This window comes from Equus caballus, chromosome 8 (assembly GCF_041296265.1).
Source record: "Equus caballus isolate H_3958 breed thoroughbred chromosome 8, TB-T2T, whole genome shotgun sequence".
Taxonomy (NCBI): domain Eukaryota; kingdom Metazoa; phylum Chordata; class Mammalia; order Perissodactyla; family Equidae; genus Equus; species Equus caballus.
This window is the reverse complement of record NC_091691.1, coordinates 2,335,315-2,356,389: the sequence shown is the minus strand read 5'-3', so window position 1 is coordinate 2,356,389 and position 21,075 is coordinate 2,335,315. Positions and strand designations below refer to the sequence as shown.

General features: G+C 57.2%; 1 protein-coding gene across 3 annotated transcripts in view; it reads right to left on the bottom strand.

Annotated features, from left to right (window-relative positions):
• Positions 1-3,253: 3,253 nt before the first annotated feature.
• BCR (BCR activator of RhoGEF and GTPase) overlaps positions 3,254-21,075 on the bottom strand; it is a 123,380-nt gene continuing 105,558 nt past the window's right edge. For 2 of the 3 annotated variants that reach the window (XM_023646696.2, XM_014742033.3), the window contains 7 exons: positions 11,077-11,136; positions 10,292-10,401; positions 8,897-9,036; positions 7,817-7,951; positions 6,884-6,989; positions 6,253-6,415; positions 3,254-5,886 (listed from right to left, as the gene is read on the bottom strand). In XM_023646696.2, coding sequence (XP_023502464.2) covers positions 5,797-5,886; positions 6,253-6,415; positions 6,884-6,989; positions 7,817-7,951; positions 8,897-9,036; positions 10,292-10,401; positions 11,077-11,136 — 804 coding nt within the window. In that variant the 3' untranslated portion in view covers positions 3,254-5,796. Of the gene's footprint in view, positions 5,887-6,252; positions 6,416-6,883; positions 6,990-7,816; positions 7,952-8,896; positions 9,037-10,291; positions 10,402-11,076; positions 11,137-15,194; positions 15,270-21,075 lie in introns of all 3 variants that reach the window. The other variant, XM_070276025.1, reaches the window with a different exon arrangement.

Sequence of the window (21,075 nt, the reverse complement as noted above, 5' to 3'; positions counted from 1 at the left end):
CCCCGGCTGGCCTTTCTGTACTGCGAGAATTGGGGTGACCCATCGCTCTCCCCGACTCAGTTACACTGTCTGAGTTCCAACACCCCTTACCCCGGGTCTGACAGTCCCCCTCCCATCCGGGGTGACCCTAAGCCCCGGTGTTGCCTGCTGACCTGTGGTGGCTGCTCCCAGAGGCCATTTGGGCCTCTTCAAGAGCTGGTGTGTCTGTCGCCCCCTCACTTTTTCTTTTTCTTTTTTTTTTTCTTTTTCTCCCCAAAGCCCCCCAGTACATAGTTATGTATGTTTTTTTAGTTGCAGGTCCTTTTAGTTGTGGCATGTGTGGCACCTCCCCAGCGTGGCCCGACGAGTGGTGCCATGTCCGTGCCCAGGATCCGAAGTGGCGAAACCCTGGGCCGCTGAAGCAGAGCACGCGAACTTAACCACTCGGCCACGGGGCCGGCCCCATCACTTTTTCTATTTATCTTTCCGGAGCTCTTTATGATAGCCCATCGTTAGTCCATGGACGCGCTTCCCTTTAAGGCAATGGGGGCATTCTTTTGCGGGGTGGATATAGGAGTTCTTCTGAGATTTCTATACAAAATCCTGCCCTCCCTTTATTTGCACAGGGCATGTGTGTGTGGGATGCCAGGAGGCCGCGGCCCGGTACCCGCACCAGCACAGTCCGTCAAGGCCAGGGCTGGCGGTCGGCGTCTGGCCGCATCTAGTGCCAGCTTGGGGGCCATCAGGACACCGAGACCCGGTCTCTGCTCATCGACCGGCTCTGGGATGCCAGGGTGGGGGCTTTGTGTGCCTGGGTTTCCTTATCCATCAAGAAAAGGGATTGGACTAAGAAGCCTCTGAGGGTTCTTTGAGGTGTAAAATTTCAGATTTAGGGCAGCGGCGAACAGTCCTAACGGAGATGCAATAGCATTTTTTTTTTTTTTTAAAGATTTTTATTTTTTTCCTTTTTCTCCCCAAAGCCCCCCGGTACATAGTTGTGTATTCTTCGTTGTGGGTTCCTCTAGTTGTGGCATGTGGGACGCTGCCCCAGCGTGGTCTGACGAGCAGTGCCATGTCCGCGCCCAGGATTCGAACTGATGAAACACTGGGCCGCCCGCAGCGGAGCGCGCGAACTTAACCACTCGGCCACGGGGCCAGCCCCTCATTTTTTTTTTTTAGTAAAGATTTCGAATAGGACCAGGAAGGTAGGGCTAGAGAGCTAACTGTAGCCTTCCAGAGGCCAAATACTCAGAGAAGGGCCAGTGGCAGCCTGTTCCTCGTCAGCAGAGGTCAGAGTGAACAGACAGCATGGGGTGCACGAAGCTTTCCCAATGTGGGCAAGAGCCAGCGTCAACCCTTGTGCCCTGTGGGACGGGGACGCTGCGAAGGGGTGCTTAGGCTTTCGGGGCCTCTGAGGGTGGAGATGCATCCCCAGAGCATCTTTTTTTAAGAAACTATTTTATTGAGGTCATATTGGTTTAAAACCTTGTGTAATTCCAGGTGAACATTATTATATACCAGTTTCTGTATAGAATGCATCATGCCCACCACCTATAGTCTAATTTTATCTGTCACCATACATATATGCCCTTTACCCCTTTAGCTCTCCCCCACACCCCTCCCCTCTGGTAACCACTAATCTGTTCTCCTTATTCATTAACGTCACACTCTCAAGGTCCATCCACGTTGTTGCAAATGGGATGATTTTGTCTTTTTTATGGCTGAGTAGCATTCCATTGTGTATATACACCACATCTTCTTTATCTATTCATCAGTCGATGGACACTTGGGTTGCTTCTATGTCTTGGCTATTGTGAATAATGCTGCAGTGAACATAGGGGTGCAGAAGTCTCTCTGAATTGTTGATTTCATGTTCTTTGGATAGATACCCAGTAGTGGGATGGCTGGATCATATGGTATTCATATTTCTAATTTTTTGAGAAATCTCCATACTGTTTTCCATAGTGGCTGCACCAGTTTGCATTCCCACCAGCAGTGTATGAGGGTTCCCCAGGGCCTCTTGTCACACCCTTGGTGTGACCTCCCCCTGGTCTCCTCCGGCCAGTGAAGGGCTGCACTGAGCTCAGGGCTGCTGCCATCTGGCCCTGTTTCTCCCCAGGACACACCATGTTGTCTACTCAGAGAAATGGCCATGGTGACACTCTATAGGCAGCAGTGTTGGAGGCCAGCTGGAGCGAGGATCACAGCCGAGGCAGGCGACCACCTCCCACACTGCCCATGCCCCAGACAGCTGACCATGCAGCTGATGAGGAGACCCTTCTCCTGGGGGGGGTCCAAGGAAGACCCTGAGCTCACTGCCCTCTGCCTACTTCACTGGTCACTTGCAGTCTGTTAGAGAAGCCTCGGGGCAACTGCTGACACAGGCACTGCCGATAGCAATGAGGGGCTGAGCGGGTGTGGCCCCACCTTCTACCAAGCTGCGCTGAGCACAGAGCCCACATCACAGGCACATCTCCACCCAAACACAGCTTCCCTGCAAGCTGGATGGGCTTTTTCTTTCTTTTTTTTTGCTGGGAAAGAGTTGCTCTGAGCTAACACCTGTTGCCAATGTTCCTCTCTCTTTTTTTCCCTCTCCAAAGCCCCAGTACATTGCTGTATATTCTAGTTGTAGGTCTTAGTTCTTCTATGTGAGCTGCCACCACAGCATGGCTACTGGCAGATGAGCAGCGTGGTTCTGCGCCCGGGAACGGAACCCAGGCCGCCAAAGCAGAGTGTGCAGAACTTTAACCACCAGGCCATCAGGGCTAGCTCTGGATGGGCTTTTTCTGAGGGCAAGGCTGGTAGCGGATAAGAGTGACCCATGCCTGCAGGCAACAAAAAGGCTGGACCTGGCAACACCATCAAAACTTCGGTCCCAGAAGAAACCATTGAGACCGAGGGGCTGGTGCAGGGCCAGGCTGTGTGTGGCTGGGGCCCTCCCTGACCCCAGGCTTGGCATGGCACCGCACAGGAGTGCCAGGCCGGTGTCCCCTCTGCCTTCTGTCCTAAAATAGACAGCCCCATGCTCACACTCGTCAGAGCAGCTGCTGCTGCTCCGTGTGTCCTATCACTGCCTGGTGGTGCCTGCCTGTGGGCACGCAGACCCGGCTGGGCCTGGCTGCTCCACAGTGTGGGCACACCACCCTCCCGGAGGGCTGCCCAGGTCCTGCACTCCACTGGCACGTCTTCCAGCTTTGCTGCCCACCCCCAACCCCCATTCCAGAGGCACCGATCATGGTTTCCTTTTCATGTAACAATCACCACTGAGGCCAAGTTGTCTCAGGTAACTTTAATGAAGTGTCAGCAGTCCTTTCCCCCAGGTGGCATATAGATGGTTGAGCCCAAAAGCAGGACTGCAGCCCTGAGAGACCAGCCACCCACCAACGGAAGGCCGGGCTGCTGTCTGAGGGAGCCAAGCTCACTGCTGCAGACCCAGGGCCCAGGGCAGGAAAGCATCATTTCTTGTGGCAGAGTCCAGCAGCTGAGCTGCACGGAAGGTCATCTCTGGGCTCCAGGCCTTCACTCGCCTCATGCTGGCTTTGCCAACCCACAGGCCTGTGTGTGAGATGGGACGACAGAGGCAGCCGGGGATCCAAGTGACGGCCACCACTGTGGCCCAGCAAAGGGCGCTTTTACAGCTACACAAGGAAGAGTGGTCATTCCATCATGAAACAGCACACATTCTATATAAATAAAAAGTAAAAATGGGAGGGGTGTGGGAGGGAACAAAAATTGGCACAGACATTGATATATTGCTTTCCAGTTTCAATGCAACAGACGCAAATCTTGAGACACCAGGGGAAACAGAAATGAGGCTGGGCTTAGCTTTTCTAAGCAAAGTGGTTCCCTCTGCAGGGCGGGAGGGTTGCTAAGATGGACAGGGATGGGAAGCTAGGCCGGAGGAGGCCCGGAGCTAGAGGCCCGAGAAACCCACTGAATCCAGAAATGTACAGTGGGCAGAGGACGCTGCTCCCTGCCCTCAGCCCCCAGGAGAGCGGCTTTGCTTTTAAAAGGGTGGGTCTGCTCTCCTTGCAACAAAAAGTACAGCTAAATAAATACAGTATGCAGACGTAAAATCTTCAACTGACTTCACTTTCTGTCGCCTGCCTCAGCAGGTCCACAAGCAAAGGGGAGGAGCTGTCATTGACACACCGGGCAAGCCCTCCCACCCCCTACTGCCCCAGAGATGTGGGAAGGATCATGGCACCAGGCTACCGGCTACTGGTATAATCCCATGACAAGCAAACACCTTTTCCTGAGTCACGCCATCACTCCCTCCTCCATTAGCAACATCCTCTCTTCCTGCAAGCCCAACATGGAAACTTTGGCCCTCTCAGTTTACTTTTTCTTTTCTCCTCGCCCCAACTCCTCTTTTTAAAAAAAGCGATGCAATTGTTTAGATTTGTTTCTTCAAAATACTTAGTGGCCTCCCCAGTTCTCTTTCCTCTAAGTCGGACAGTCAGGACGGTTACCAAGAACGTCCTGGCTTCTGCACGGGCACATGGAGAGCAGGGACGGCAGGCGGGTCTGTCCTCCCACCTGCTCCGGGATGGGCGCCCCCACCCTCAGCCTGGCCTGGGGAGCAGCCCCTGTTCCTAACTGCCCACACTGCCAATGCTCCGGAGGCTTCAGAGAGGGCTCCCGAAGAAAGCAGAGCCGGCGCTTGGAGGAAGACAAATGCTGCTGGGACGCAGACTGTCCCCAGAGTACATTCTATTATCTTATTAGGTATCTGAATCTGTTAGGAAAAAAATTAGAAACTATGTATAAAACTTAAAAATATTCAAGTATCAAAAGGCTATTCGGATCAAAGTTTAAAACAAGCTGTCAGCAAGCTGCCGCCGAGAGGAAACTTTTACAAAAGTTTTCTGAGTCTGTTCAGCAGAGAGCAAGGGAATAAAGCAATCTTGTCTCGGGGACGAGAAGGGGCAAGGGAGAGTGTGGGCAGCGAGGGCGGCAGGCTGGAGGAAGACAGAGATCAAGGCCTTTCTTTTTAAGCCAAAGAGGAGAGCGTGTGCCCGGCGGTTGGTGGGGAAGGTGGACTGGGTCACTCTCCCAGAGAACAAGCCATAAAGTGCGCAGCCTGGGCCTCCCTCCCCCTGGGGTCCGGTATAGGAAGTTACACCGCTCCCTGGGGAGCTGTCTTCCCAGGGGCACGTGAACAGCAAAAACAAAGCAACAGGACAGAAAAGAAGACGACCCATTTCTACACAGAGATCCTTTTAGAAAAAAAAGAGAAGAAAGGAGGTGAAAGGGGTCAAACGCTACACAGTGCTGACTTAGCTTCCCAAACCCTGTTACAAACAGGAGTCGAATTTCTAAGTCAGGGAAATGGAAATGCCCCCACCCACACAGGGACGGGCCGTGGCCCCTATGGTATGAAGCAGCAGCAGTGTTTATTCAAGACACAACAGTGAGGGAATTTGGTCGTGTTCCCTTCTCCCTGGAAAGGGTGCATCTTGATGAGTGATCCAGTAGAAATCTTTTAAACTCTGATAAGTTAAGTTCGTAACAACCACTCCCTCTGCCTGGCCCAGGCCAGGCTTGCGCTCTCAGACGTGCTGGCTTGGGGCGCCCTCTGGTGGCAGCATGGAAAACCAGTCTGAGGCCAGCTGGGAGCTCACCGGCTGGGGGGCCCAGAACCGCCCAGGCCACTCGGCCTTCCGCCAGGGGTGGCTGTCTCGTGGCAGACGGCCTGGCCCTTGGGGGTGGCCCAGTTACTCCTTAAGAAGATTCGGTTCCCACTCTTCGGATGGCCCGTTTCACCAGGAGGTTTCCAGGCTGTTCCGCCGGCCTCTCGGAGATGGAGTTGGACCTCTAGACTTCAGTGGAGAATAGGATGCTCTGTCTCTTGCTGTCTGGGGCAGGGATGGCCTCCAGTTGCAGAAAATACAGCAACACCTGGACCTGCCGGAGCAGAGCAGGAGGAAGGGGGCTCAGAGAGGTGCTCATGGGGGAGGTGGGAGGTCTTCCTGGCCAGAGCCCAGGGCCTGGCGACTGAGGCCACCCTCATGCTGAGGGTGCTGGTGACAGGAGCCCCTCACAGCCAGAGGTCTGGATGCACCTGGATGAACACCTGGTGGGATGGGCCCTGAGACGCCCAGCAAGGTGCAGAGGAAGGAGCCCTCCCTGCCCCTCCCAGCCACATGGCTCGGAACCTTGGCCACCTCTCTTGCTCAGTTTGGGTGACAATGTCTGGCAGAACCCAGGTGGGGCAGGCAGAGGTCACCTCTGTGAGGCCAGGAGGTGTGGCTGGAGCCTGTCTCCTCGTACCTGGGACATGACCTCCAGGGACCAGCTGTCGGTCATGGAGATGGGCTGGCTGGGGTTGGCCGGGAGCTTGCTTTCCTTCTCCGAGGGCCGGAGGAGCGTGGGGCCAAAGACCGTGGCGAGGTTGTGCAGGGACATCTTGTTCACCGTCTCCTTTTCAGCCACCCTGCGGAGGGCCGAAGCAGAGGGTGCTGTTGGGACAGTGCCTCCAGGACAGAGGCGAGGCGGAGGGGCGGGGCCACCTGGAGTCCTTGGGCATGTGGTGGAGGGCACCACCCCTTTCTGCCTTGGGCTGGCTCCACAGCACAGCCACCCCACCCGGGTTCTTCTGGGTCGGAGGAGTACTTGAGACTGGTAGGTGGCTGGGCCACCTCTGAGCCGTGACCTGGGGGAGAGGCTGGGGCTGAACCGCCTCGCTCTTCACTTAGGCCCATGGTGCAGAGGGGAAGGGCGGCGAAGAGGGAGCGGGGCGGCAACGCCTCTAGTATCCAGCGGGGGAGTCACTGCAGACAGGGGAGGGGAGAGACGCCCCAGGTGCTGGGGAGTCCCACAGGAGCCAGCAGAGCATGGGTGGATCACCCTTGCTGCCTGGGGGTCCTGGAGCCCTGAGCCCCCCGAGAAGAGCTGGGGTTACCTTTTTAGGTGGTCTAGAAGGAAGAGGAAGGTCAGCAGGTTGGCCTCGGGGAGTGACAGCAGCAAGTTAAGCATGCAGCTCTCCTTTGCAACCGGGTCTGAAAGAGCTGCAGAAGGAGGGGAGCAACTCTTACTTCTCGTGGTCACAACCACGAGCTGGAGGCCTCTCCAAGAGTGGTCAGATGGAGCTCCCAGGCCTGTGTCTGAGGGCACAGGATGGTCCAGGCCAGTCAATGTCCCAGCCCACACAGCACTGGCCCCCAGGCAGCACCTGGTGACGGGTGCCTGTATGGGGGCGGGCCACCAGGAAAACCCTTTCTACATCTCAAAGAGGTCAAAGGAAACATGGGGACCACTGGCAGGTGGCTCCAGGCACAGTTGCCCTCCCGGCTGACTCGGCCATTCCTGCCTCCTGCTCAGAAGAGCCTGAGGCATGAGAGGATGGCACAGGAGGAAGCGGGAGTAAGGGGCAGGAGGGTGGCAAGGCCCCGGCAGCTCCCCCGTCACTCTGTGCACCCTGGGGGCCAGCCCCCTGCTGAATGGCCCCGGGGAAGCCGGGCGCCGAGGCTGCAGCTGCCCCATACACCAGCGCTCCCACTTTGGACATCAGCCTTCAGGTTGACTTAGGGTCAGGCCGGCCAGGGAGCCACACTTGACGGGCTTGGGGCAGCAAGGCAGGTACCCCAGGGAGGAGGACTGTGGCCACTTCACCCTCTTGGGCCACCTGGATGGACCGGGGCAGTGGACAGCCCCCGGAGGACGGGCAGAGCCCTCCCAGCACAGGCTTGGTTCTCGGTCCCCCGCCACTCGCAGAGTTTGGGTTGAAAGGCAGACGGTGGCAGAGGGCGCACAGCTCGGGTTCCCTCATCTCACCGCTGACACCCCCAAGGGCACCAGAGGACAAGAGGGAGGTGGGAGACGCCTCCGTGCTCACCGATTCCCTCGGCGAAGTTGGGGTAGAACTCGTCGGTGAAGAGGGGCTCGGGCAGCTCGCGGAAGTAGAGCTTCAGCGTCCCGGCGATGGCGTTGACATCCATCTCGCTCATCATCACCGACACGTCCTTGTTATCTGGACAGAGCACAGAGATGGAGTGCGGCCTGCTCGTGGATCCCTCCTCAGGTCCACTCTTCCGGCCTCAGCTGAGCACAGCTTACACTGACCACTTTTCGGGCTCCTCCCCTTTGGCAGCTCATCCAACTGTCCTCACAACTCCCCTGCTGGCCAAGGGGCGGGCGCCACGAGGAAGCTGCGAGGCCAGCGGGACAGGCGTGGTGCCCGGGCCGGAATCAGGCGGCTCTGCCCCACAGCCACCACCCGGCTGCCAGTGTCCTCTGATAACAGGAAGACACTGGGATTACTGGTTCCATTTTAGTGTTTAAAGTTGTCTCCCCTTTGGGCTCAGGAGGCCACTTGTCCTCCCAGCCACAGGCCAGGTCCACTCTGGTGGCCCAGAGGGAGCAAGAACGACGACAGGGCCCACCCAGGGAGCTCAGCCTTCCAGGGCTCCGGGCCAGGGAGGGCAGAGTAGGCAGGGACCGAGTCCTGGCTCTGCCACCTTCCACTGAGGATCCTCTGGGGTCTCAGTGACCTCGTCTGTCAACTGGGGCAGTTCCACCGACTTCTTGGCGTGTGAGGGTGAGGAAGACAGAGACGCCACAGCACTGTGAGGAGCTGGGTCACCTCAGAGCCCTTTGCACTGCTTCACTGGCAGTCAGACCTCTTAGCCACCCCCAGGGCAAGCAGGCCAAGACCCAGTGGGAGGCAGGGCCACTCCACGGGGAAGCCCCCAGTCCAACCCTGCACGACTCATGCATGCACGGTTAGGACGGGCTAAGAAATGGCTTCTGCAGAACCTCCTCCCACAACTCCTTTTTGCTCTGATTTTTAAAATAATAGGCCACTACGTGAAGCAAAGGTGCAGAGCATGAGACAACAAGCACGGGCTCCAGAGGCGCCCTGCAAGTCTCTGCACCACGCCCGCACCTCCGACCCATGGCCCAGGCCGACACTCACTGACGTCAAAGGCCGCCTTCAGCGCCTGGATGTCCGTGGCCACTCCGGACACGCGGTAGATGCCCACCTCCTCCATGCCCCGGCGCTCGATCTCCTCCACGCACTGGCGCACAATGTAGGGCACCTTGGACCTCTCCCTCCTGCCGAGGAGGGAAACACGCTCAGCGCCAGCAGCCCTGCTAGGGCTGTTGGCGCACCTGCAGGTGAGGCGCTGAGGAGCTCAGGTTCGGGCTGCGCACACAGCCTCAGCTGCTCTGCGAGCTCACGACCGTCGCTGCTTATGTCCTGTCAGGGCCTGGGATCTTTGGGGGAAGGCCAGTGGGCTTTTCTAAGCGAAGTTGGCCCTGGGAAGTCCAGTGAAAAGACCGCAGGCTTTGGGTTAACGGGTGGCAGCACAGCATCCTTAGAAAGCAGTCTGGCCTCTGAGTCGGGAGATGGGACCCGGTCTTGGCCCTGCCACCCACTTGCTGCCCGTGAGGTGAATCCTGCCCCTCCAGCCTCAGCGTGAGGTGAGCCCTGCACATGGCTGCTCAACCCCCGCCTGCCGTGGGGACGGCGCCCCCGGGCTGCCCGACGCCAGCGCTTGGAAGCCTGTGGCTCTCAACGCTTTTCTCTTCCAAGTCTTAGCAATGGACAGTTCCGGCCCCTCCGTGCAGGACGCTGGGGTAAGAATACTTCAGAACCTGCAGCTGGAGCCGACTGGAGGCCTGGCTTCAGCAGCTAGTCTAGTTTAGCCACTGGACTCAGGAGCCAGAGCTCTTTCCTGAGCCGCCCTCACTCACGGGCTTATTTGCGGTGGCTGCTGACGAGTCCTCCCTGCTCACGCCCGGAGCCCTTCAGAGGCGCCGTGCAGCTGGGGGCGGGGATCAGCGTTTCGACACAATTCGGTGTGGGGGACTCCTGATGCAGGCCCCGGACTGGATGACCAGCAAGGTCAGCGGCCTGGCTGGATTCCATCCCAGAAGCAAATGGCTTCTGGGAGGAAGCGGCCTGTGTCCCCGAGAATGGCCCTCAATCCAATAACAGGCTTCTGACAACTGACCCGTCACAAAGGGGCAGGGATTCTCGTCACTCTACGGGAACCCTGATCATGACAAATTCCAAGTGAGGGACGAAAACCCCGCCCTTGCACAGCTCCGGGAGTCGTGTGGGAGGCAGCCCATCCGCACAGGAAGAGGGCAAGGACATTCCGGAGCTGATGGGACAAGTTTCACAGTAAACACGGGAGGCAGCTAAGGGCACAGTGTCCCACGGGCTCGGGAGGCGTCTTGTGCAGCGACCGTGCCACACACAGAGAGGGGAGACCCACACCCGCTCTTTCCTCCAGAAACACCTGGGTAGGGAGGTAGGCCATGGGGACAAGAGACGTGTGAGCCCAAGCCCCTTGCCACTCACTTGGTGACCACGGCAATCTTGACTCCAAAGACCCCTGTCTGTTTTCGGGAGGGCATTCTCTTCAAGCTGAACTCCCTGCTGGTGAACTTGACTGAGAGTTTCACTTCGATCTGCACGGGAAGAAGGGACGTGGTCACCTCAGCCTTCTCGTCCTCACGGCCTGAGTCCCCAGGGGCCCCGAGGTCCTTCTACCCCCGGGCAAGCGGGCCAACTGGGGGCAGCCCCCTGGCCAACTCAGCAAGAGCCAGGAACAGTTACGGTGACTAAAGGACCGGCTTCTGCAGAACGGCCCCCAACAATCCCCACTGTGCTCTTCCTTTCTTAATCATAATAAAAAAATAACTAGAGAAAAAGTATAGAAACCACTGTAACAAAAAGCCACGAATCACCTACCAAAAGCTAACATTCTGTCACATATGCCGGGACCTTTTTTCGTGTGCGGTGGTGTCTTTCTTAAGATTAAACCCTTCTGGGGCACTGAAAGCTAAATCAGGGCCCTTAGTTTCTAGGGGCAGACCCCAGGGTGGGGGCCCTGTCTGTCCTGGTGGTGCCACTGCATCACTGTTCAAGGAGGATGCTCAGCGCCTGGTGGGTGACTGCACTCCAGACCCCAAACTGACCCCTTCCTGTGCAGCAGTCCTGACCTGCAGGGCTTCCCCCTCCCCCAGCCACACTCTCCCTCAGGCACCAGCCCAGCTCAGCCTCCTCTTGACTGTTTTGGAAGGCACTGGGGCCACCCTAACCTTCTGGGGGAAGTGGGCACCAACAGCCCCGTGGGTACATACCCCGTTCATGGCAATGACGGTCCGCTGCCAGTCTCTGTCCTGCAGGGCCTGGGGGTCCAGCTGAAAGCAAGGAGTCACGATTATCAGATGCCCTGCCGGGCAGCAGCCCAAACCTGCTACTTCTCCACTCCTGAGCTGAATCAGAGCTGGAATGCGGCCGGCACCTCTACCAGACACCAAGAAGGGTCCAGAGAGAGGAGAGAACCTGCTGGAAACCCCTGGAACCTTAGGGCTCTCGGCTCTCAGACCTTTGCTGCCTGGGGCTCAGGCTCACCCCAGGTATGAGCTGGCAACAGTTCGGGGCCCTGCACTCTACCCTCCTTCCGTTCCTTCCAGATGGGAGCTGAAGTGCACGCTGGCAGCCCAGGAGCTGGGAGCCACGCCATCCACCATCACTACCTGCAGCTTAGTAGAGGCTGAGCCATCGGTTTCAGTGACATTTCAGGAACCCCATTTTCAATAGCAACTTCCCTGGGGGCATGCCATCCAAGTATTCGAGACACTGCTTTCTCCCTTAATGCCTGTGAGGCCTGGAGGGGCCTCCAGCCCAGGCCAGTCCTGTGGCTTAAGGTCAGGCCCAGAAGGACCCAGAGCCCAGCCCCAGATCACACAGCTAGTGAGGGGGGCTGGAGGAAGCCCCTCTAACTTCCACTCCCGCAGAGCATAGTCTAAGCTCCAGTCTGCAGGACCATGCTGTTTAACACCACCTAACAACTTGTGTGCTGTAGGATACCTTGAGCTTTGTGGGCAGGCCACGTGCCCCCCATCCACAGGGGCTCCATTCCCCCTTTTGGGAAGCACTCACTACCCACCAGCGGGCTGGGCCAGGTGACGAAGCACCTGGGGAGATCTTGTTAAAAGAATACCTCCCCAGGCTCCACGTGCGGAGCTGGACTAGTGGCTCCAGGTGGGATCTGGGGTTGACATAAGGGAAACCCACCAGGAGGTCCTGGTGTGAAGCCAGGTCAGCAGCCACTGTCCGACACCATATAACCTGGCATTCCTTGTACAGGGCCTTGTGGTCTCATCACTTGCTTTGAGCCACAGTTCATTTCTGCCACTAGGCTAGCTGGTTAAGAGCAGGGACCACGCCTCACGATTTCTGCACATAAATGCGTGTACACACACACACACACAACAGTACTAAGCATAGTGCCAGGTCTAGAGGGGCGCTCAGAACAGGCATCACACGTTTACTCACTACAAGGGACCCGAAAGGCGACAGCCACCTGGGCCTTCTGCAGGTGAGGCAGCTGGAAAACAAGGCCCAGAGGCCTCTCCCTCGCAGGAGTGTGCCCCTGGGCCTGTCCCCCTGCACCTGCTCAGCACGGAGGCGCATCACAGGCACTCCTGGGGGTGGGCCCTCCTCATCTCCCCTTCCAGGTCCTATGGGTTAACATTCCCAAGGATCCGAAGTGTACGGCCGGATCGACACAGACAAACAAAAGGTGGCAGGGTGTCTCCCTCCTGGGGCTGTGTGGTCACAGGTTCTTGTTCTGCATCTGTCCCAGGAGGTTCTTAGGGGCCACAACTCCCGGGCTACAGGGACTCTGCCCGAGGGGCAGGGTCTGTGAGCAGGGACCTGTCGGTTAGAAAGCACTCAGAGAAGGAAACCTCCCAGCGGCGCATCTCTGCTAGAATGAATCCCAGGCTTCAGGCAGGGCCCGGGGCTAAGTCGGTCTCCAGCAGGGGAGGCAGGAGGAGGATGACACCAGGACCCTTCCACGCTCTGGGACCAGCAGAACTCCTGGCTTTCTACCAGACTCCATCACCTCCAACTCGCGTGCCCTGGCCGCCCAGGAAGGAAGGGGCAGGCGCCGTTCCTCCCCCTCCCAAGGGAAGGGAGAGGTTAACACCATCGCTGGGAGTTTTACAAAAGGGAAACAGGGCTGACCCGTGGCCTAGTGGTCAAGTGCAGCACGTTGTGCATTAGTGGCCCAGGTTTGGTCCCTGGGCATGGACCTACACCACTCAGGGGCAGCCGTGCTGTGGCGGCGTCCCACATACAAACTAGAGGACAACTGGCACAGATGTTAGCTCAGGCAGAATGTTCCTTAGCAAAAAAAAAAAAAGAAAAAAAAGGGAAACAGAAGCAGGTGTGGCAGGAGACACCCCTGTCTTTCCCTCAAAGAATGGTAACCACTGAGCCCCTCTCCCCTCGAGAACTGATGATCACAGCCGACAAGCAGCCTGGAGACTGGGCAGGCAGAGGGACAGGGAAAGGAGGCAACTGAGACATCGAGATGGCAGAGACCCTGCCCTAGCACAGCCTGCCCGGCCCACCTGGCCCACCTGGCCCACCTTGCCCTTGCTCACGAGGTTTCGGATGCAGGTCCACAGGTCAGTGCCCCGAGCACACAGGTACTTTTCGGCAGAGGCTACCCGGCTCCGGCCCCCCCAGCGGGGGTGGAAGCACCGCAGAAGGCCCTGCATAGTGGCGGGGGCAGACAGCATCTCTCGCATCCTCGGCCCTGCTGCTCTGAGAGGCCTGTGCGGCCGGATAGGAGCGTTGCTGGACAGGAGCACGGAGAGCTCCCGGCCTCGGATGCCTTTTGAGGAAGCTTTGCGGGAAGCCACGCCCCCACAGCCTGGCTCATTAAGATCAAGGCTTCCGACCACCCCTGGGCTCTACTTTTTTGATCTCTGCGTGGAAAATCATCCCCGTCCCCCACCAGGAGCCTATTGGTTACGGGAACACCAATGCGTCATGGTTTTCTCTAAAGCCCAGAAAAGCCAGGCTTCCTTCTCAAGTGGCTGGTTTCCTGTGGGGGCATTTGGAGACGCTGAATAACACGTGTCTGGCTGGCCAGTCTGCCTCACGTCTGGAGGTGCCCTGAGGAACCCCCAGGGTCTGTACCACCCCAGCTAGTGACCCCAATAACAGCATGCACTGCCTTGGACTGAGGGTGGGGGACATCCCGTGGCTGCCGCCCCTGAGAGCACAGCCAGCCTGGTGATGAGTGGGGCTTGTTCCCATTGTCCACCCCCAGCAGTGACATCCAGCCCTGTGGCCCCCTGGCCCCACAGGCTGTGGCACAAGCCAGCCTCCAGAGCAGACCTGGGCCATGGTTCTGCAGGCAGCTCCTCCTTGGGCCCCCAGCCCTCGAGGTGGCCCCAGACAGGGACCCTGGACCTCTTCCAGTGGGAAAGGCCATCCCCAGCCCGGCTGAGCTCCAGAGACCAGAGCATGTTGAGCAGAGCGGAAGCAGCATGAATAACACAAAGTGAGACCCACGGCTGGCTCGACTCAGTCCGGCCCCAAACAACATTCTCATGCGGCTATTTAAAGCACCAGAGAAGTAAACAAGCGGGGGACCAGGTTTGGAAAAACAGATGACCGAAGGGAGAGGACCAGGAAATGGCGGTTGAGGGAAAAACCCAAGAGCGCTCCAGATGCCCATGAGGGCCCCTCAGGGTCTCAGGGTCAAGATGAGGAATGTACCTGCTGCTGCGATGGGGACTGGGCAGGAAGGGGACGGGGTGGGGGGTCCTGCTCACACCTGGCGCTCAGGAGGACATCTGCATCCCCGCTTGTCTCCCCTGGGGTTGGACAAGGTGGGGGCCTCGAAGGAACGACTGTTGGGGGTGGGCCTGGTGGACAGTCGCCCCGAGGTCTGCCTAGAAAACTACCCCATGCATCTATGCCAGGGAGGCGGGGGGGCGGGGGAAGCCCAGGTGGGGCAGGGGAGTGGGGGGCGGCCCAGGTTGGACAGGTCTGAGTGCTGCCCTGAGCGGCTCAGCAGAGAACCGGGGCTACTCCGGCTACTGTTTGTAGGCATGGCCAGTCGGGCAACCGATGGACATCCACAGGGTCCTCGCACTCACCTCGGCCTCAGGGCGGCAAGGACTACACTGTCCAAAGGAGGAAATGCCCGTTCCTTCCTCACTTGCCTCCTTGTAGATGGTGGTTTCCTCTGTGCCCACCGTCAGCGCCCAGCACAGTCCAGCAGGCCCTCCCCAGCGCTCCTGACTGAGCTCCACATGTTTGCACCGTAACTGACTCCCTGGGGAGGGTCTTCTCAGAGAAGACCAGAGCACCTCCCTGGGAGAGAAACGGGGTCTCCAGATCCTCTTATTACTACAACCTGTTCTCCAAGCTCTCTCGCCTACATTTTTACCTCTTTGCTGCCCTTCTCTGATCCCAAGCAGGCTCCAGCATCACTTAAAAAGATAAAGCAAGGCCCCCTGGATAGCTACAATAAAAAAGACAGGTGGTAAAAGTGTTGGCGAGGATGTGGGCAAACAGGAACCCTCTCACACTGCCACTAGGGATGTGCAGTGCTTCTGCCACTCTGGAAAAGCAGGGCAGGGCCTCACAAAGTTCAACGTGGCTGCCCGACCCAGCCTTCCACTCCCAGTGTCCACAGAGACTTGTGTGTTTGTGCTCACGGCAGCTGGAAACAACCCAAGTGTACGTCATTTGGTGAATGGGCAAACACAACACGGGACATAAACACACACAACGGACTCTGATTCAGCCATAAAAAGGAATGAAGTGCTGATACTTGCGATGACGTGGATGACCCTCAGAAACGTCATGCTAAGCGGAAGAAGCGAGTCACGAAAGACCACATAATACAGCATCATGCTATTTACATGAAACGCACAGAATGGGCGAATCTATACAAAAAGGAGATCAGCCTGAGTCTGGGGGTGGGAACAGGGAATGACTGTGAGAGGGTAAGAGGACACCATTTTGGGGTGACACAAATATTCTAAAACTGGATTGTGGTGATAGTTGTACCACTGCAAATCACTAAAAATGGTTGAATTATACACTAAAAATGGATGCGCTGTCTGGTGTGCCAGTTAAAGATAAAAAGATAGAGGGTCCCAAACTGGACCTCAACAGAGCAAGGGGGGCCCGGGTCCCATCACCACGCTCTCTCCACAGTGGCAGTGGTGCACTTCCTCAGGACAAATCCCAGGGAATCTGTACAAGGACCTACTCCAGTGCTTTTACATGTTAACAACTTTTACAGCCTAAAACCTTCCTCAAGCGCTTGTTGAAAACAATGACTACCCATTTTATGTTCTCGGCGCGAGAGACCCTGGGACCCGCCCCTCCAAGTCGGTGGTTAAGAGGCGATGTCAGTTTCTCTCCTGCTCGTGTCCCTGCCACCTGGGCCAAGCCTCATTCATCTCTGAACGCCCCCAAGGCACCCAGGAAGGCACCCCCCAGGCACACGGAGGCCCCGGCACACGTGGATGGCATGAGCATGGCTCTGACACCATCCCCCATGACAGCAGCCGGCCCTGACATCCCGACTGAAAACCACGTGCCCCAGCCCATCTCCTTCCTGCCTGACGCGTCCCGTGGCTCTTGTCTTTATTTTGGTTGATGTTTGCCTCCCTGGCAAGAACGTAAACTCCCTGAGGCCAGGGCTTTTGTCTGTTTCACTCACTGCGGTATCTCTGTGCCTAAACATATATGTATATAATATATAATATAAATATGTTTAATGTATACACAATATAGTAAAATATTTATTTGGCAGAGTGAGCATTCGCCACGTGCACCGGGGGCCCCTGAGAGCCAGGCGCCCGCCCTCTCACAGGTGATGGTGCTGGGGCCCCAGGGGTGGCTGGGAGAGGGGAGGCTGTGAGCGGGGGTTCTCCACCAGGCTATACCGAGCAGGGGCCAACTGCGCCCACTGATGGTGGGGGATTTCATGGAGGGGGCAATTCGCTGAATCTGTACTTCCATGACCACCCCTGCACCCTGTGGGCATTTTAACTCTTTAAAAAATGGTGATAAAATATGCATACCATAAAATTTACCATTTTAACCATATTTAAGTGCATAATTCAGTGGCATTAAGTGCATCCACAATGTTGCGCAACCACCACCACCATCCATCTCCAGAACTTTTTCATCATCCCAAACAGAAACTCTGTACCCATTAAGCAATAACTCCCCGTTCCCACCCTCCTCTCAGCCCCTGGTAACCTCCATTCCACCTTCTGTCTCTAGGAATTTGCTGATCCCAGGTACTTCATACAAGCGGAATCATACAGTATTTGTCCTTTTTGTGTCTAGCTTATTTCTCTTAGCATAATGTCCTTGAGGTTCATCTATGTTTTAGCATGTGTCAGAATTTTCTTCCTTTTTCATGGCTGCATAATATTCCACTGCACGGATGTGCCACCTTTTGTTTATCTACTCACCAGCTGATGGACACTTGGGTACTTTCCAATTTGGGGCTGTCATGGTCAGTGCTGCTGTGAACAAGTGTGTACAAGTCTTGATGGCATCTCCACATTCACACAGCTGTTCCCAGGCACTTCAGTGGGCTCTTGGGGCCAAGTGCCACAGAACTGGCGGTCGAATGGGGAGACTGCCTGAGAGCAGGAAGTCCTCACAGTTTGGTGAGGGCTGGAGTGCAGGTGCCAGGGCAACGCTGGAAGGGGCGTAGTCAGACTTGCCAGCCTGTCTCCGGCCAAGTTTCCAGGCATGAGGCAAGCAACCCAGGCACAGAAGTTTGGGAAACCACATACAGCCAGTCTCAAGTGCCAGGCTTGAATAAAGCAAAGGGTCAAGCCAGAGACCTGAGGCCCCAATCTCATTTGAGACTTACATAAAATATTTTAAAAAATCAAGTCTGATGTCCCCACTGGAACGTGAGTTGTGAGTCTAGCTAGACACACAAAAGATGAGGAAGAATGGGAGAGGACAGAATTCTAGGACTTGATATAAAGTCACTTGCTCAGGAGAGGAAACAGGGCCGAGGGGATTGAGCAACAGAGAAAATTCGCAAAAGGCGAAGAGAGAAGGGAAAGACTGAAGGAAGAAATTCCTGACAGTGGCAGGGCTCCAGCTTCCCTGGGCTCCACCGACCCTGGCGACTGCCCCTGGATGCTGCCTGGCACCGGGCCCCCCGGGCAGTGCCTTCGGGCCCCCATCCTGCCCCAACAGCATCCGGCCAGTCACTGACTGGACTCCTTCGGCCGGCCCTCCAGCTACTGTGACCAGCGCCTCCCCATGAATCCCGCGCTCCTGCTGTGCTACGAGCTGGGACATCAACATCTCCACTTTGGAAAATCCCTCCCCTGAAACTCCAGACTCACTGATCCCAACCCTCCCCTCCCCCCAAAATAACCGCACCATCCAAGCCACCTGGTGGCCCCGGGGCAGGGCCTGCGCTGGCTCTCTGCTTATCGGCAGTGTCCTCCCTTTCCAGCCTCTCTGCTACCGACTGTGAACCTGGGGGCCTGGGGGGCAGATATCTTCCTGTTCTTGGGATCCCCGGGGCCTGGCCTGCAGGAGGCCCTCAGTCACTAGGGTGGCATGGTGGGCTCTTGGTGTCTGAGGATGGACCAGGATGGCCTTGCCTCCTCAGATGGGTTGCTGAGGCTCAGCGCTAGCTTGGAAAGGACCCCCGCCAGGGCCCCCCACACCTGTCTGTACTCGAGGGCTCGGATTCGCATGCCTTGCCTCTTTCCTGGATAGTCAGCACCCCGGGGCTGTGTCCCTCCACACAGGGTCCCCTTCCGCCTGCTGGCCTGAAGCTCTGAACAAACGAGCTCACCCACCCCGTGTTCTGGAGGGGGAGCCCTCCACCGCCCTCTCACAGAGCCTCCATCTTTCAAGAGGGGAAGTGGGCGCCTGGCAACGCATGCAGGACAGCACCCTGAAGAGCAAGGGCTGAAACCTGAGCCCGGGGCCAGTGGTTCCTGAACCCTGAGCTCATCAGCACCATGTAGGGGAGTAAAGGCAGACTGGTCAGGAGCCCAGCCCCAGAAGAGTGGGACCGAGCTCCCCAGGTGATTCTGACGCCTCCTGCCCAGACAGCTGTGAGCAGCTTTGCTGGAGACTTGGTTCCCTGGCCTCTTCGGGGGTTCCCTGGGTGCCTGCCTGGCCTCTGCCCTCCTGGCTGACTCTGGACTTCTCCCTGGTCCCCCCACCCAACACTCCCAGGGCGCTGCCCTTCCCCATTTCTCCGGAAGGGCTCTCCACTCAACTTACGAGTCAAGGTGCGTATGGGGGGCACCAGCCATCCCCGCCCCACATGTCATGCTCAGCAGGTGCCTGGTGTTACTGAGAAAGCCCTGTCTCAGTCTGGGCCCCCAGAGGCACGGACGCCCTCCTGCAGGTGTACTCCACACAGAAAACAGTGTGGGTGGGCGGGAGAAGGGGAAGGGGCCTGGCTGGGGTGGCAGGGTGTCATCACTGCTCCTCCTCTGACTTCCTTCCTTCTTCCTTCTGGGGATCCTGGTTCATAAACAAGCCCCGCTGGGAAGACGGTCGCTGGGGGCTGGGCCAGCTGCCACTACTCAGCATGACTCACAAAGGCCCCTCGAGCCACACTGGGATTCCTTCCCGGCTAATGACCGCTCAGGCGCCAGGTTTCCCACTCATTCGTCCCAGTGAAGCAGACGGACGAGGGGGTGGAGCCAGAGTCTACCTTTGCCACGAACGATGACAGTAACAGCAGCAGCTGACACCGAAGGCCCCCGGACACAGCTCTATGGCCCTCCACACCAATCTACACGAGGAAACAAGTTTGCGTGGGCAGAGCGATGACTCGTCCCAGGTCACAGGAGGCATGGTGGAACCAGGGAGTTGACAGTCTCTCCTTGACCAAGCTCTAGCGGGCTCCGCTGAGCCCTGTTTTCCAACTAGGTCTTGTCCCTGGGCATGTCCTCAAGAGCCCAAGTTTAGCAAGAATCCTGCTAAGTCAGTTTGGCAAGAATCCCCCATCCTCGATATCTAATCCCCCTGGGCATCTCACCAAATTCCTCATCCTCCCACCCCTGCCCCGGGGGATGTCCGGTGTCTGGCCTGCCTTCAGCAAGAATCCCATTAGGTGTGTGTAACCAGAATCCCCCTCACCCCTGACAGTTTCCTCTTAGGAATTTTCCATCTGCTGACCCCTCCCCCCGGCTCATTGGCTGTAAATCCCCCCTTTTCCTTGTTGTATTGAGAGTTGAGCCTCATGTCTCTCCCCACTGCAGTGGGGCCTATACCTATCTCGATAGTCCCTGGGTCTGGGGGTGGGAACAGGGAGTGACTGTAAATGGGAATGGGGAAACTGTTTTGGGTGATGTTCTAAATTTGGGCAAATGTTCTAAAACTGAACTGCTGATGATAAATAAAATCTATCTTTAAAGTCTGCTTTGCCCTTTCAACGAGTGCCACGAGTAATTTTTTTAGCAGGGTCCCCATCCCCCACCCCCTCCGGTCTGCCGTCTGGGTCCTCCTAGAAGGACCGGCAGGGAGCACTCTCAGGAGGACCCCTCACAGCACAACCGCATAAAAGCAGAAAGGATCTGAGAACAGCCAGGACGTGGGGGATGCCCCTTGCTGCTTACGCCCCCACCACCTTACTGCTCTCTTCTTCCCCAAGATGGGGCAGGTGCTCGCCTGGCACCCCCAGACCGTCTGCGAGCGGAGGTTGTGTGCATAAGGAAACACTGTGTTTGCATCCAGTAAAACTGCCGCCAAAGGTTTCCAAAGACGGCTTGATTCAATAAGAGGAAGAAGAGTACCTTCTCCCTTTCCCTTTCTCTTCCCCACCGAGACCCCTGTTACCCAATGACAGTGCTCACAGACCCTGGCTCTAATCCGGCCATCCTCGGGACTCTAGTGGTGGAGCATCTGGGTGATTTGAGTCAAAGGTTGGCGGAATTTGAACCGAAAATAAAGAGCTGGGCACCCAGCCCATCGGCATCCTCAGCTCTCTGTGGGGCTCTGCAAGATTCGGGTCAGGGCCCGGGAGTGGTGTGGGTGCCCGGGCTGGGAGCAGATGCAGATACGGAGAGGGAGAGGGGCGGGGAGCAGAGGGAGAACAGCAGTTGCCCAGTAGATAGTGGGTGAAGACTGAATAGGCCTGAACATCGTCAACCAGGAGGTGCCAAGCCACATCAGTTCTCAAAGGAGTCGGGCACCAGGGTGCTCACGGAATAGCAACATCTGGAAACCGCTTCAGAGTCCGTCAAGAGCAGAATGGCCCATCCATGTGGTTGACTCACTCCACGGGATTCCCCGTAAAGCCAAGA